We start from the raw sequence: 14,771 nt of genomic DNA on the forward strand, positions 1-14,771 counted from the left end.
GATTGGCCAGATCCCTAAGGCCCCCCATGGGCTTCCCACTGCTGCAGCACTGATGACATCATCAGTGATGTGGCAGAGGGAAGGCCTCAGCTGGGAAGGCCGTGAAGCAAGACCGTTCATAGTGCTTCTGCCACAGCTGTTTTAGGAGGTATTGGAGGTATGCCAAGTCTCACTAGGGCAGGGGTCACTGAATTAGTGAATCCAATTTTCTTGGACAACAAATCAATTCACCAAAGTTAATCGATGAATCAGGCAGCACTACTGCTTGTATCACCTGGATATATTGGGTCTGCTCTTTGTACGCACTGCATCAGCACTTGCAGATCAATGCCTCTCACCACTCTGCCTCTCCACTTGAATTTTTCTAGCAGTAGCCTCATGGTAATACCACTAGAAGTCAAAGCTGTCATTAGAAAAACCCCTGATAGATGTCATGGGGTGTGAAGTTCATATTCTTCTGGAATTCCAACTGAAAACATTCTCTCAGAGATTTAAAGTAGCCATTAAGATATGGTTATTCGGGCAAATCTTTTAATGTGTATTAATATTGGGTGGATGTCTATTATGCTTTTAGGATCTATCCTTAGTCCTTTCTATGCCAGTTTTTGAGGTTTGTTTATTTTTTTTCAATTGCCTTTAGGTAGTAATTTTTGAATTAAACATTCCTTTCCTTATTTATCTCTTCATGTTTAGTTGAATTTTTGTGTGATTTTTATTAGATGGTATTTTTTATTGATATTGTTTATTCATCTCCCTTTTTTATATTCATTACTGATTTGTTTTTTTAAGACAAATTCTCAAACCAGTGGAAACAACACCAGCACAACACCTTCAAGAAAAACCCATTCTTCAGCACCCAAAGTCCGGAAGACTGTTACCAGTCGCATCCATGAAGCAGTAAAAGCAATTGCTTTGTGTCATAATGTGACTCCTGTGTATGAATCACGAGGTGGAGTGAATGGAGAAACAGAATATGCAGAGGTGGATCAGGATTTCAGCGATGAAAATCGCACTTACCAAGCTTCCAGTCCCGATGAGGTCAGTCTTCTCTAATGTTAGAGTTTTCCAACATATTTAATATTTACTATGTGAGACGTTCCTCTGATGTCATAAATGGTATCATATAATTGTTTGTATTGGCTGTGAGAAAAACATGAAAAGGGAAGAAATGTCCATAAGATCAGAAAGGCCTTGAGAGACATATTTGCTATGGGATTTTTCCCTTCTTTAACTTTGTGGAAAGTTTTATTTATTTATTTTTTAAAATACCGCCTGGAGTCACAGTGGTTTCCAAATAAACATACATAAAACAAAAACAAAAAGAATACAAATCATTCTTCAGAATATTAAAAACACATATGAAAACATTTACAAATTCTTCAATAACATATTTTAAAAGATGGTACAGAGATGATCAAACAACTTTAGGAAAGACAGATGAAACAGCATCTACAAACAGCTTGGTTTTCAACATCTTCTTGAAGTTGTAATGATCTGCACATAATCTTAATTGCCCAGTAAACTTGTTCCAGGATGATATTGCAGCATTGGAAAACATTTGGAGTTAGGTGATGGGAAAGTTTTTTTCACTTGCCACACCTTAAGTGAAAAGTCTGTGCAGTAAAGGCCAGATTCTGTATAGGACGCCCAGTCTCAGAAGCCGCCTGAGCGGCTTTTGAGAATCGCACACGGGCGTTGTATATAGAATCGCGCCTAACACTACAATTCTCTAACCGGCATCCATGTCACTGGTGTCGTTTGGAGAATCGGGTTGCTGCTGAGCTTATCGTGGCAAAGGATGTCCCTGCCATGATAAGTTTAGTCCTCAGCGGGCCACCAGGCACTCAAACTGCTTTCATTGTGCTGGGCTTTATGCTCCCACTCGTCATCGGATCCAGTTTCCTAAATACTTTAAATATTTTCAATAGTTTAATTTAATGAGCTTTAATATTTGTCTTAAATAAATATGTACTAAAAGTACTTAGCTGTGCAAAAGACGCTTTTCAACAGGGGTAGAATCACCAACATGTTTTGCCCGTATAGTTCAAAGGGCTTTCTCAAGGCTACCACTCCCTACTTACATACACCATTCAAACCAACCATTGCGCAATGATATTTTATTTACGATCTGAAAAAAAAAAAAAAGATAGAGAAAGTTCTCCAGGTTGCACCATAAAATATGATCTATGTCAGAAATCACAAAGAAAAAGTCAAAAAAAAATCTGACAGTTCAAGGATTACAAATGCTGACTAATGCAACATAGACTGTGGCCTCCCTCACGTAAAGTGTTGAAGTTGTAAAGTCTTATTAAAAGAAACATTCCATGTGGAAAATTCCAGAGTTTGTAATAGCCTTATCATATGGAGTGCATTATGAACACCAGTGTAGTACAATACAATGTCTTATATACTGCAATTATCTACAAGGAATCTATGCAGTTTACAATAAGAATTAGATCAAGTGCTTGAAGTTACATTTTTAAGCCCAATCCTGAGGTTGTTAGAGGGAAGAGGTGAAGGATAGGAGGTTGGCTATAGAGAGAAGAGATATCAGAAGTCAAGGTAAGTGGTGGGTTGTCTTAGGTACATTGGCAGTTTGTTCCAGAAAAGAGGACCTCAAAGGTAGCCTCAAATATCTTCCATCAAACTTGTTGAGATGATGGGAAGGATAGTTTGAACCATTGCAATACTGTGATTTGAAGGAGTGTGGGACTTTAATATCAGTTTCTCCATAGCTTGCGTGGTTCACAAAGCAATCTATCTTGAATTGGATTCACTTTTTTTAACAGCATCAGGATGTTTGTTATGGCCATTGTATAGGGCTTATTTTTTCTTTCTCAGTTTCTCATTACCTCTGTATTTTATAATGGAAAATAAGTGGATTTTTCTATTTATTTCCTATTTCTGAGCTAACAATTTTAGTTTCATAATTAGTAATATGTATTGTAAAATGTGAAAACAAACCCCACTGATTTGACCTTTGTAGAAAAAGCAAGTAGAAAGTTAGACTAGAAGGTCTTTATCATAATTTTTTAAAGAGCTCTATCGATGCAGTGTTTGCAAATCAGTGGAGCCTAAGGAAAATAATGTAAATGGTTCATTATTTAGCTTATTGAACTTTCCTGCAGTTAGGTTGACAGATGATGCCAATGTTTTCCAATCAGGAAAGTACCATTTTAAAAGCATTTTTTATTGAATAAAGTGCTCTAAATATTGCACCCTGGAGCTTTATTTAGGGAAATGGCTGAACTGATGTTTTATTCTTAACCTCCACAATGACCTATCACAACATATTTGGTTAATAAACAACATTATTATTTAATAGACAAATAATTTCATATATAATACTTTCTAAACAGAAAAGCACAGTGGGTCTAAAAATCTTAAATTTGAGGGTTTCTAAGGTTAGGGTTTAGGTTTCCCACCTTCAAAATCCCTTTTTCACAGTTTTTGAATTTTCAGTTAACTCTCCACCAGCCATTTGTGGTGCAATTTTACTGGCGGTGGCCTACTTGGATTTTAACAAGTTTTTTTTTTTTTTTTTTTTGGGGGGGGGGGTTCAAAAGCATCTAGCTGCAAAAGTTTTTTCAAAAGCTTCTTGTTGCAAAAGTTGTGCCAGTTTTTGGATTTTTTTTTTTCAAAAGCCTCTAGCTGCCTCAAAACCCCTCAATTTTGATTTTAATCAACTAGGATGGCCAGCCTATGATGATATTGTTGCAAAAGTTGTGCCAGTTGTTTAGCGATGGAGCATCCATGTACCACGTGCCACATCATACACAAGGGAAGGATGAGAGTTTCGAGCTTAGCCTCATCCATTTCCTCCAGAGCTGGTGAACTGTTGTAGGTCCAAGAAATGGGTAAAGCATCCTGTCCAGATCCCCTATTTCACAATGATGCAAAGCAGAGGCACGTGGAGTCTGCAGAACCCACAAAATCCCAGACGGAGGTTCTGCAGGCTTCCTTTGCTTCCCTCACAAGGCTTCTCTCCAGAATTTGTAAATCTTTTGCGGAGAGATTTTTAACGGGACCAGGGCAGGTATCATGGCCTGTATGCGCACAGCCTTCGACCCAACGAGCATCCTCCCCTTCATTGTCTGCTCAGTTGAACAAGCCAGACCTTGGCTCCAGTGACCTTTTCGAGCCAGACTGAAGGTGCTGTTTTTGTATCAGGACTTGAGTTCAGTCCTGAATGTCTGTGGTTCCCTATTTGGTTCCAGCAACCAAGAAGCCTTCCTGGCTTCCGACCAGGGAGATGACCTTTGAATCTGCCACGTCTTCAAGTCAGTCTCTGTCAACAACTTAATTGCCGATGCTATTAAAGAACTGTAGCTGGAAGCTCCAACCTCCTCTTCCATGTGCATGGTCATGAATGGGTCTAACATTAAGACCTCCTTTTTTCATTCGCATCCGGACATTACTGCACTGGTTATGGAACAATGGGAGACCCCGGAGGGGTCCCTGAGGTTTGCAAAGCCATGTCCAGGCTTTATCCCACGGCACCTGAGTTCCAGCAGCTATTTGACCAGCCGAAGATGGATTCAACAGTGGCTCAGGACACCAAATATACAGCTCTCCCAAGCAAGGGTGGTAGTATGCTGAAAGATGTTACGGATATTTTGAAAAAGCAATTTCAAGCTCTTGCTCTAGAGATCAAGGCTGCTGCTTCATTTGTTACTTGTCTTGCCACATCAGATTGCAGCGGAAGCCCTCTGCGGAGGAGACGCCTGCCCCCAGCTTGTGCTGGAAAGTGTGGATTTTGTGGCAGACGCCTTATACAACCTTATCAGAGTCAGGAGCAGGGTGTCAGCTTATGCTATCTTGGTTTGCAGAATGTTGTGTATCCGGCAGTGGGCAGGTGATTTCAGCATCCAAGACGACCTTCAGCAGGGTTATAGACAGCAATTCAGCAGCTCCAGATGCTAGCAGTTCTCGGGCTCGTGTCAACCCTCCCTCCAAAAAGCCCCAATGATGCCAGTTGACAGCCAAGCCTCCACATATTAGAGGCAGTCGTTGGCATTTCTTGAGGACTGAGAGAAAATTTCCTCAGACCAATCCGTGTTAGAAATCATATGAGTTGATCACAAGATCAAATTTTATTGCCCTCCTCTGAATTTGTTCATCGACTTTCCAGCCGAAGACCAGAAAAGGAGGCCAAAATCAGGGCCACACTTACATATAATAACATAGTAGATGATGGCAGATAAAGACCTGAATGGTCCATCCAGTCTGCCCAACCTGATTGAATTTAAAATTTTTTTTCTTCTTAGCTATTTCTGGGCAAGAATCCAAAGCTCTACCCGGTACTGTGCTTGGGTTCCAAATGTTGAAATCTCCGTCAAAACTTACTCCAGCCCATCTACACCCTCCCAGCCATTGAAACCCTCTCCAGCCCATCCTCCCCCAAACGGCCATATACAGATACAGACTGTGCAAGTCTGCCTAGTACTGACTTTAGTTCAATATTTAATATTATTTTCTGATTCTAGATCCTCTGTGTTCATCCCACATTTCTTTGAACTCAGTCACCGTTTTCCTCTCCACCACCTCTCTCGGGAGCGTATTCCAGGCATCCACCACCCTCTCCGTAAAGTAGAACTTCCTAATATTGCTCTTGAATCTACCACCTCTCAACCTCAAATTATGTCCTCTAGTTTTACAATTTTCATTTCTCTGGAAAAGATTTTGTTCTACGTTAATACCCTTCAAGTATTTGAATGTCTGAATCATATCTCCCCTGTCCCTCCTTTCCTCTAGGGCAGGGGTGTCCAATGTCGGTCCTCGAGGGCCACAATCCAGTCGGGTTTTCAGGATTTCCCCAGTGAATATACATGAGATCTATTAGCATACAATGAAAGCAGTGCATGCAAATAGACCTCATGTATATTCATTGGGGAAATCCTGAAAATCCGACTGAACTGCGGCCCTCGAGGACCGACATTGGACACCCCTGCTCTAGGGTATACATATTCAGGGCTTCCAGTCTCTCCTCATACGTCTTCTGGCGCAAGCCTCCTTATCATTTTCGTCGCCCTCCTCTGGACCGCTTCAAGTCTTCTTACGTCCTTCACCAGATACAGTCTCCAAAACTGAACACAATACTCCAAGTGGGACCTCACCAATGACCTGTACAGGGGCATCAACACCTTCTTCCTTCTACTGGCTATGCCTCTCTTTATACAGCCCAGCATCCTTCTGGCAGAAGCCACTGCCTTGTCACACTGTTTTTTCACCTTTAGATCTTCAGACACTATCACCCCAAGGTCCCTCTCCCCGCTCGTGCATATCAGCTTCTCACCACCCAGCATATATGGTTCCTTCTGATTATTAATCCCCAAATGCATTACTCTGCATTTCTTTGCATTGAATTTTAGTTGCCAGGCATTAGACCATTCCTCTAACTTTTGCAGATCCTTTTTCATATTTTCCACTCCCTCTTCGGTGTCTACTCTGTTACAAATCTTGGTATCATCTGCAAAAAGGCACACTTTTCCTTCTAACCCTTCAGAAATGTCACTCACAAACATATTGAACAGGATCGGCCCCAGCACCGAACCCTGAGGGACTCCACTACTCACCTTTCCTTCCTCTGAGCAACTTCCATTAACCCCCACCCTCTGGCGTCTGTCGGACAACCAGTTTCTAACCCAGTTCACCACTTTCGGTCCTAATATCAGCCCTTCAAGTTTGTTCAACAGCCTCCTATGAGGAACCATATCAAAGGCTTTGCTGAAATCTAAGTAAAATACATCTAGCATATGTCCTCGATCCAGCTCTCTGGTCACCCAATCAAAAAATTCAATCAGGTTCGTGTGGCACAATTTACCTTTTGTAAAACCATGTTGCCTTGGATCCTGTAACCCATTAGATTCAAGGAAGTACCCTATCCTTTCTTTCAGCAACACTTCCATTATTTTTCCAGCAACTGAAGTGAGGCTCACTGGCCTGTAGTTTCCCACTTCATTCCTGTGACCACTTTTGTGAATAGGGACCACATCCGCTCTCCTCCAATCCCCGGGAACCACTCCCGTCTCCGGAGATTTGTTGAATAAGTCTTTAATAGGACCCGCCAGAACCTCTCTGAGCTCCCTCAGTATCCTGGGATGGATCCCGTCTGGTCCCATCGCTTTGTCCACCTTCAGTTTTTCAAGTTGCTCATAAACACTCTCCTCCGTGAATGGCGCAGAATCTACTCCATTTTCTTGGGTAACTTTGCCAGACAATCTCGATCCTTCTCCAGGATTTTCTTCTGTGAACACAGAACAGAAGTATTTGTTTAGCACATTTGCTTTTTCTTCATCACTCTCCACATATCGGTTCCCAGCATCTTTTAGTTTAGCAATTCCATTTTTCATCTTCCTCCTTTCACTAATATATCTGAAAAAAATTTTGTCTCCTTTTTTTACATTTTTAGCCATTTGTTCTTCCGCCTGTGCTTTCGCCAGACATATCTCTCTCTTGGCTTCTTTCAGTTTCACCCTGTAGTCCTTTCTGCACTCCTCTTCTTGGGTTTTTTAATATTTCACGAACGCCAACTCTTTCGCCTTTATTTTCTCCACCACTAGTTTGGAGAACCATATTGGCTTCCTTTTTCTCTTGTTTTTATTTATTTTCTTCACATAAAGGTCCGTAGCCATTTTTATCGCTCCTTTCAGCTTAGACCACTGTCTTTCCACTTCTTTTATGTCCTCCCATCCTAACAGCTATTTCTTCAGGTACTCTCCCATTTCATTAAAGTCCATACGTTTGAAGTCTAGGACTTTAAGTATCGTGCGGCCGCTCTCCACTTTAACCGTTATATCAAACCAAACTGTTTGATGATCACTACTTCCCAGGTGAGCACCTACTCGAACATTAGAGATACTCTCCCCATTTGTGAGGACCAGATCCAATATCACTTTTTCCCTCATGGGTTCCGTCACCATTTGTCTGAGCAGAGCCTCTTGAAAGGCATCCACAATCTCCCTACTTCTTTCCGATTCTGCAGACGGAACATTCCAGTCCACATCTGGCAGGTTGATATCTCCCAAGAGCAGCACCTCCTCTTTTCTTCCAAACTTTTGGATATCCACAATCAGATCCTTATCAATTTGCTGCGATTGAGTTGGAGGTCTGTAGACTACACCCACGTAGATAGAAGTTCCATCTTCTCTTTTCAGAGCGATCCATATCGCTTCTTCCTCTCCCCAGGTCCCTTGCATTTTGGGCGCTTGGATATTGATCTGCCCTAGAACATGTTCCCGATGTCAACTCAGGCTCAGGCAGATACTCCAGAAACTTCATTGTGCTCAAGAAAGGCACAGAGGACTGGAGACCCATCTTGGATCTCAAGGCAGTAAATGCCTTCGTGAAGGTCCCTAATTTCCACATAGAGATGGCCTGGTCTGTCATTGCAGCTGTGCTTCTCTGGACCTCACTGAGGCATATCTGCATATTCCCACCTTTTTGTGCCATAGAAAATATTTGAGGTTTCACATACTTCAGCAGCATTTCCAGTTTGCAGCCCTTCCATTCAGATTGGTGACAGCCCCCCGTACTTTCACCAAAGTTATGGTGGTGGTTGTGGCTCATCTCCAGAAGATAGGGATCTAGGTACATCCCTAGCTAGATGATTGGCTTATTAGAGCCGCGTCCAGGCAGTAGTGCAAACTGGCAGTTCAGTGAGTGTTAGATTTGCTCCAACGGTTGGGCTGGATTGTCAACTTCAAGAAGAGCCATCTGGAACAAACCCAAACTCTGGAATATCTGGGAGTTCTTTTCAACACGACTTGGGGCAGCGTTTTTCTTCCAGGGCCACACAAACAGAAGCTACATCAACAGATCATGTCTCTTGTGGCATTATCTTCAGGTGTTGGGCTCTATGGAAGCGTCTCTGGAAGTTGTTCACTGGGCCAGGTCACATATGCGTCCTCTCCAGGCCTCTCTCAGTGGGCTCTGCAGAGGCATTAGCTTCAGATTCAACTCCCATGGACAGGAACAGCAATGAACAGCTTACGCTGATGGCTTCAGGAAACTTCCATGTCAAAGGGCATGCCTTTCTAGATATCAGAGTGGGTGACTCTTGTGACTAATGCCAGCCTTTTAGTCTGAGGAGCTCATTGTGGAGACCGCTTGATTCAAGGCCAGTAGACTCACTATCAAAAGGAGTGGTCCATAAACTGTCATCTAGTTGGCCCTGAAGGAGCTAGAAAATGTCATCGAGAGAAAAGCTGTAAGGGTGTTCTCTGACAATGCCACAGCAGTAGTGTATGTGAACAGACAGAGAGGCACCAGAAACACCCCCTTATACATAGAGGCTCAGATGCTTTTCTGTTGGGCAGAAGCCTTCGTGGCGGAGTGGAAAACATACTGACTGACTTTCTAAGATAATAGTTCCTGGACCTGGGGGAATGGTTGCTTTCTCAAAGGGCATTTGATCTCATTATGTGCCGCTAGGGCAGGTAGTGGTGGATTTGATGGTAAACTTGAAAGTGAAGCACTTCTTCAATCAAGGAGAGGGAACAGGAAGCTTGGAATTGGATACTTTGGTCCAGCACTGACCATGCCATGATCTCTTTTATGTTTTTCCCCCTTGGCCCATTGTGAAACAGGTCATTCCCAGGATCACGACTCATCCAGGTTTCGTTGCCCCTGATTGGCCTCGCCAACAGTGGTATGCAGGCCTGGTATGTGTTCAGCAGGACAGGAGCTTCAAGTTGCATATTCATCACAGGCTTCTGAGTCAGGGACCAGTCCCTATGGAGAATCCACAGCGCTTTGGTCTTATGGCATGACTCTTGAGCATATGGCTCTAATCCACGTGGTTATTGCTACTGTCTTCCAGGCTAAGAAGCCATCTACTGTGGCGGCCTACGCTAAAGTTTGAAAGGCTTTTCAACAACACTGTGAAAAGGACTAGGTGGAGCCGCTCCCATTCCAGTCATCCTGGCTTTCCTTCAGGCTAGACTGGAGAAGGGCCTTGCGGTGGCCTCCCTGAAGCTGCATGTGGTCAAGCTTTCCTGTTTTTTGGTGCAGAGTCTCAAGGTTAACTGATGGCTCATCCAGATGTGATAAGAATATTGAGAGGTGAGGTGCACTCCGGCTCAGGCCCCTGCTTCAATATCCTTTCCCTTAATGGAATCTTAACATTGTCCAAAAGGGCCTCACTAAGGCTCCATATGAGCCTCTTGGAGATGCTTCCCTTTTGGATCTCATGATCAAGACTGTGTTTCTGGTGGCTGTTGTTTTAGCACAGCGAATCTCGGAGCTGTAAGCTCTCTCCTGTAGGGAGCTCTACCTTAGAATTACAGAAGCGGATGTCATTCTCTGTCTTCTTCCCTCCTTTCTTCCAAAGCTTGTGACTGATTTCCATGTCAATCAGGAGGTTCATCTGCCTACTTTTCAATCTAAAGGTTCAGATAAGCAGGATAGAATATTGAGAAAGCTAGATGTGCAGAGAGTTTTGCTCCAGTATTTAGAAAGGACCAATGACTTTTGCCTTGCCTCTATAGCTAGATGGATTTGCTTGGCCATCTCTTCAATATACAGTGGTGCCTCGCATAACGGACGCCTCGCACAGCGAACGCTGCGTACAACGAACTTCAGGTCTTGCTTCCCACAACGAACTTCGTTTCACACAACGAAGTCGCCCGAGCTGCATCGCTTAACTGCCCTCTCTCCGCCTGGCTCCCTGTGCAGTGGTGCTACATATTTTAAACCCCCCTGCCGCCGCTGCTGCATATTTTAAACCCCCCTGCCGCCGCTGCTGCATATTTTAAACCCCCCTGCCGCCACTGCTGCATATTTTTAAACCTCCCCCCGCCACCGCATATTTTTAAACCTCCCCCCGCCACCACATATTTTTTTTAAAAAGCCACCACTGCTGCAACTTTAATCTCACCCGCTCACTCGTGGTGGTCTAGCAAATTTCCCAGCCAGAAGCGCAGACAGTGATCAAGAACAAGCCTTCTGTGCTACTGCCTGGGCCTGCGCTGATCTCTGAATGGCTGCAGTCAGCTCTCGCGGGACTCACAAGAACTAACTGCAGCCAGCTCTCGCGGGACTCACAAGAACTAACTGCAGCCATTCGGAGATCGGCATGGGCCCACACAGGCGTGCAGAGGAATTGCTCCTGATCTCTGCGCTTCTGGCCTGTACGCCACTGGCTGGGAAAGATGGGAGGAATTAAAAAAGGTACTGGGGAGTATGTGGGGGGTGATTATAATACACAGCAAGGATCAACAAAACCCCTGTCTCCCCTCCCCTTCACATATATCCCCTCTATATCATGCTAACAGAATACCACAGTCACACATAGCAGGAATAGGGTTAGGGTAGTGCAACTAGGGCAACTGTCCCCCCTGGTCAAAGAGAGCCGTAAGCCTCTGCCTGGACTTTGCAGTCCCCAGTTGTGTCTAACACCAGCTCTAACAAGATAAATTTATCTTTTTTTATGTCATCTTAGCATATTTTATGCTACAGAACGAATTATTTTTTTTAACATGTATTGTTATGGGAAAACGCGTTTCACATAACGAACTTTTCGCATAACAAACTTGCTCCTGGAACGAATTAAGTTCGTTGTGTGAGGCACCACTGTACATTGCCTGTAGTAAACAGCCGCTGGTCTTTCTCAAGACACATTTCACCAAGGGTGTTGCCGCTTTATGGGCGGAGCCTCAGACAGTTCCTCCTGCAGAAATTTGTAGAGCAGTTACTTGGTCTACTCTGCATACTTTTTCTAGATTTTACAGAGTGGATGTGGTGGCTCGAGAGGACACCACTTTTGGGTCCTAAGTCTGCGGGCAGGATCTTCTGTCCCTCCCTAGACATCAGCCATTGCTTTGATATGTCACCATATCAAAAACTGAGTAGATGTAACAGAATGAAAGTTTAGGTTCTTACCTGGATAATCTTCTTTCTGTTAATCTTCTCAGGAGTTCGTACAGCCCATCCTCAGTATTCAGTGGTACCTTGGATTACGAGCATAATCCGTTCCAGGAGCATGCTCGTAATCCAAAATGCTCGTTTATCAAAGCGAGTTTCCCCATAGGAAATAATGGAAACTCGCTTTGATAGGTCCCCCCCCCCCCGAGGCCAGCAGCGCTGCTCCCCCCCGCGGCATTGCTCCCCCCGAAAGCCCCCCTCCCGCGAACTGGCACCCTCCCCCCCGCGATCCGCACCCCCCTCCCCCCCCCCCGCCGCCATCGGGCACCCCCCAACCGCGACCTGAGGTACCCCCAACCCACCCGAACCCTCTTCTTCTTTTGCTGTAGCCTCTGCAGCGGCACCGGCACCAGCATGTCCTGTGCGTGGTGCCGGTGCCTGAAGATCTGCTTCCTGTGCTGGGCCTTGAGAGTTCACGTTCGACGTGAACTCTCAGGCCTTGAGCATGCGCACATGCTCAAGGCCCAGCACAGGAAGCAGATCTTCAGGCACTGGCACCACGCACAGGACATGCTGGTGCCGGTGCCGCTGCGGAGGCTACAGCAAAAGAAGAAGAGGGTTCGGGTGGGTTGGGGGTACCTCAGGTCGCGGAGGGGGGTGCCCGATGGCGGCGGGCCCGAAGGCGGCGGAGGGGGGCCGGATCGCTGGGGGGAGGGGGCTGGTTCGCAGGGGGGGGCGCTCGCAAATCGAAGCGCGCTCGATTTCCGAGGCGCCGATTTTGCGAATGTTTTGCTCGTCTTGCAAAACACTCACAAACCGGTGCACTCGTAAACCGAGGTACCACTGTATATTGTTTCACCTGATTTTCTGCCTCGGATATTTCTAGGTCATGAGCCCTTCTCCTGCAGTAAAATGGCTGTATGTGAAGAAATCTTGTATATGTACATATATTCTTCATCCTTTGGCTCCCTTTTTGTTAGTACTAGTTGCACACAATAGGTAGATTCTCTAAGGTTGTTTTTAAACAACAAAAAAAAGATAGCTTGTAGAAATCCACTGCTTATTCCTAGAATAAGCAGCATAAAATTTGTTTTACTACTTAGAATCTTGCTAGGTACTTGGAACTTGGGTTGTCCACTGTTGGAAACAGGCTACTGGGCTTGATGGACCTTTAGTCTGTCCCAGTATGACACTTTTTATGTTTTTATTATCAGTTTTGTCTGACATTAAAACAGGGTTGTTTGAGGAAGGGAGTGTTGATCGGGGAATCGAAAAGAGATTTTTTACTGATAACTGGGTATTATTAGGATTTTTAATATCTATTGGAATTAATCATATGCATTGTTTTTTAAATGTATGTTAATAGTTTTTGGGGGGTTTCCTTTTCATTTTTATTATAAAGCTAGAGTGTAAGTATTGAAATTAGTTTAAACAAGAAAACAAATGTTTTTTGTGGGTTATTGATTTGATTTTTGTAAGTTTCTTTCATATTGCAAGAGATGTATTATAGTCAGAAAACTCTAATAAAGATGAAATATAAAAAACATTTTTAAAAATTCAGTGAGCAAGGTAGTTAGACACTGCAACTCAAGTTATCCTTTTTTATAGAGGGTTTTTTTTAAAATAACATCTCTCTTGTTTATCCCATTCAATAAGCACAAGCAGAAGGTTTGTGTGTTCCCAGCAGTGGATAGGATGCCATTGAGGTCAGCTGGTAACTTTGCGGTTTCAGGATATCCGTGCAGTGTTCATATATAGTTTGTGCCACAGGAGCCTTTGGTTCTACCATGGAACTCACCTAATACTGAGACCTCTCCACCATTTAAAACACTGACTCTTGTGCAATGGATTTCATCTCCAAATCTGTCTATGAGATAGAAACTGCTTCCTAATCAATTTGCTTCTACTAGAGCAGTGGCATCTTTTGGGCATGTCCATTCCAGGATTTGAATCTTAAGATATGGGATGTGCTGAGCAGGGTGGATTTGATTTAAATCAATTCAATTTAAATCACTAGTCAGAAACACTTGATTTAAATCTTGGTTTTCTATAGAAAAACTCATCCTTTAGGTTGATGATAGAGTCCCCTAATCAAAAAAGTCAATGCTATTATTTTATTATTTTTACTATTTCAGCTTTTTTAGTATTACTCATTGCATTCACTGCCATTCAGTACTGTTAAAAAAGGAATATTTGTTTCAACTCTTTATTTCTTCATAACAGCTGGATTAAAATGACGGTATCATGCAGTAATAATAACAAATATATTTTTGCTCAAATATGACAGTTCCTCAAGGTAGTCTTTAAGAAATATGATGAAATCAAAACATTTACCAACCTGAAGATCCTGCTTGCTTTTCCCTCCCTCCTCATGTTAAGCTCTTTGTGCAGATATATAAACTTAGCACTTATGAGGTAAGGGGTTGATTATGTGTATATTGATTTACAAAGGAACAATGGGGCTAAGGTCTTTTTCTGATGCAAAGGGTACAGGAGTCTTGAGAAGTGGGTTCTGTATCCCCCACCCGTGAGTTTTTGTAGAAGGAGTTACATTTTCTTCAGCTTCATCTTTTGATCTGGGCTGCACTCCATCTCCTCCTTAGTTGTTCCTTCTACATTCAAGTTGGAAGATAATTTTTTGATCTACCCTGATATCATTTTTATTATTTTCAGATATTTTATCTGGATTGTGAGGCTTTCTGGATCGAGTCTGTAGCTAGCAGGATAACACTTAAGGGAACCTGCCTTGCTAGCCTACGCTAATAATTTGGAGGCTTGGATACCATTCTTCTCATAGCAGTGCTTGCTTGTGTGCTTGAGCGCAGACTGTGTGGCGCTATGCCAGACCTGAGGGCTTTGTTGGGTTCTGGGTGTGTTTCCCTCCCATCAACATGCGCGGAGCTAGGGGG

The 14,771-nt window shown here is 43.6% G+C and overlaps 1 protein-coding gene across 7 annotated transcripts in view; it reads left to right on the top strand.

The window, feature by feature from the left end:
• Positions 1–14,771, top strand: part of ATP9B (ATPase phospholipid transporting 9B (putative)) — a 668,517-nt gene that overhangs the window by 483,590 nt on the left and 170,156 nt on the right. For all 7 annotated transcript variants that reach the window (XM_033934419.1, XM_033934424.1, XM_033934423.1 and 4 more), the window contains one exon: positions 790–1,038. In XM_033934419.1, the coding sequence (XP_033790310.1) occupies positions 790–1,038 (249 nt within the window). The remainder of the gene's footprint in view (positions 1–789; positions 1,039–14,771) is intronic.

This window comes from Geotrypetes seraphini, chromosome 2 (genome assembly GCF_902459505.1).
Source record: "Geotrypetes seraphini chromosome 2, aGeoSer1.1, whole genome shotgun sequence".
Taxonomy (NCBI): domain Eukaryota; kingdom Metazoa; phylum Chordata; class Amphibia; order Gymnophiona; family Dermophiidae; genus Geotrypetes; species Geotrypetes seraphini.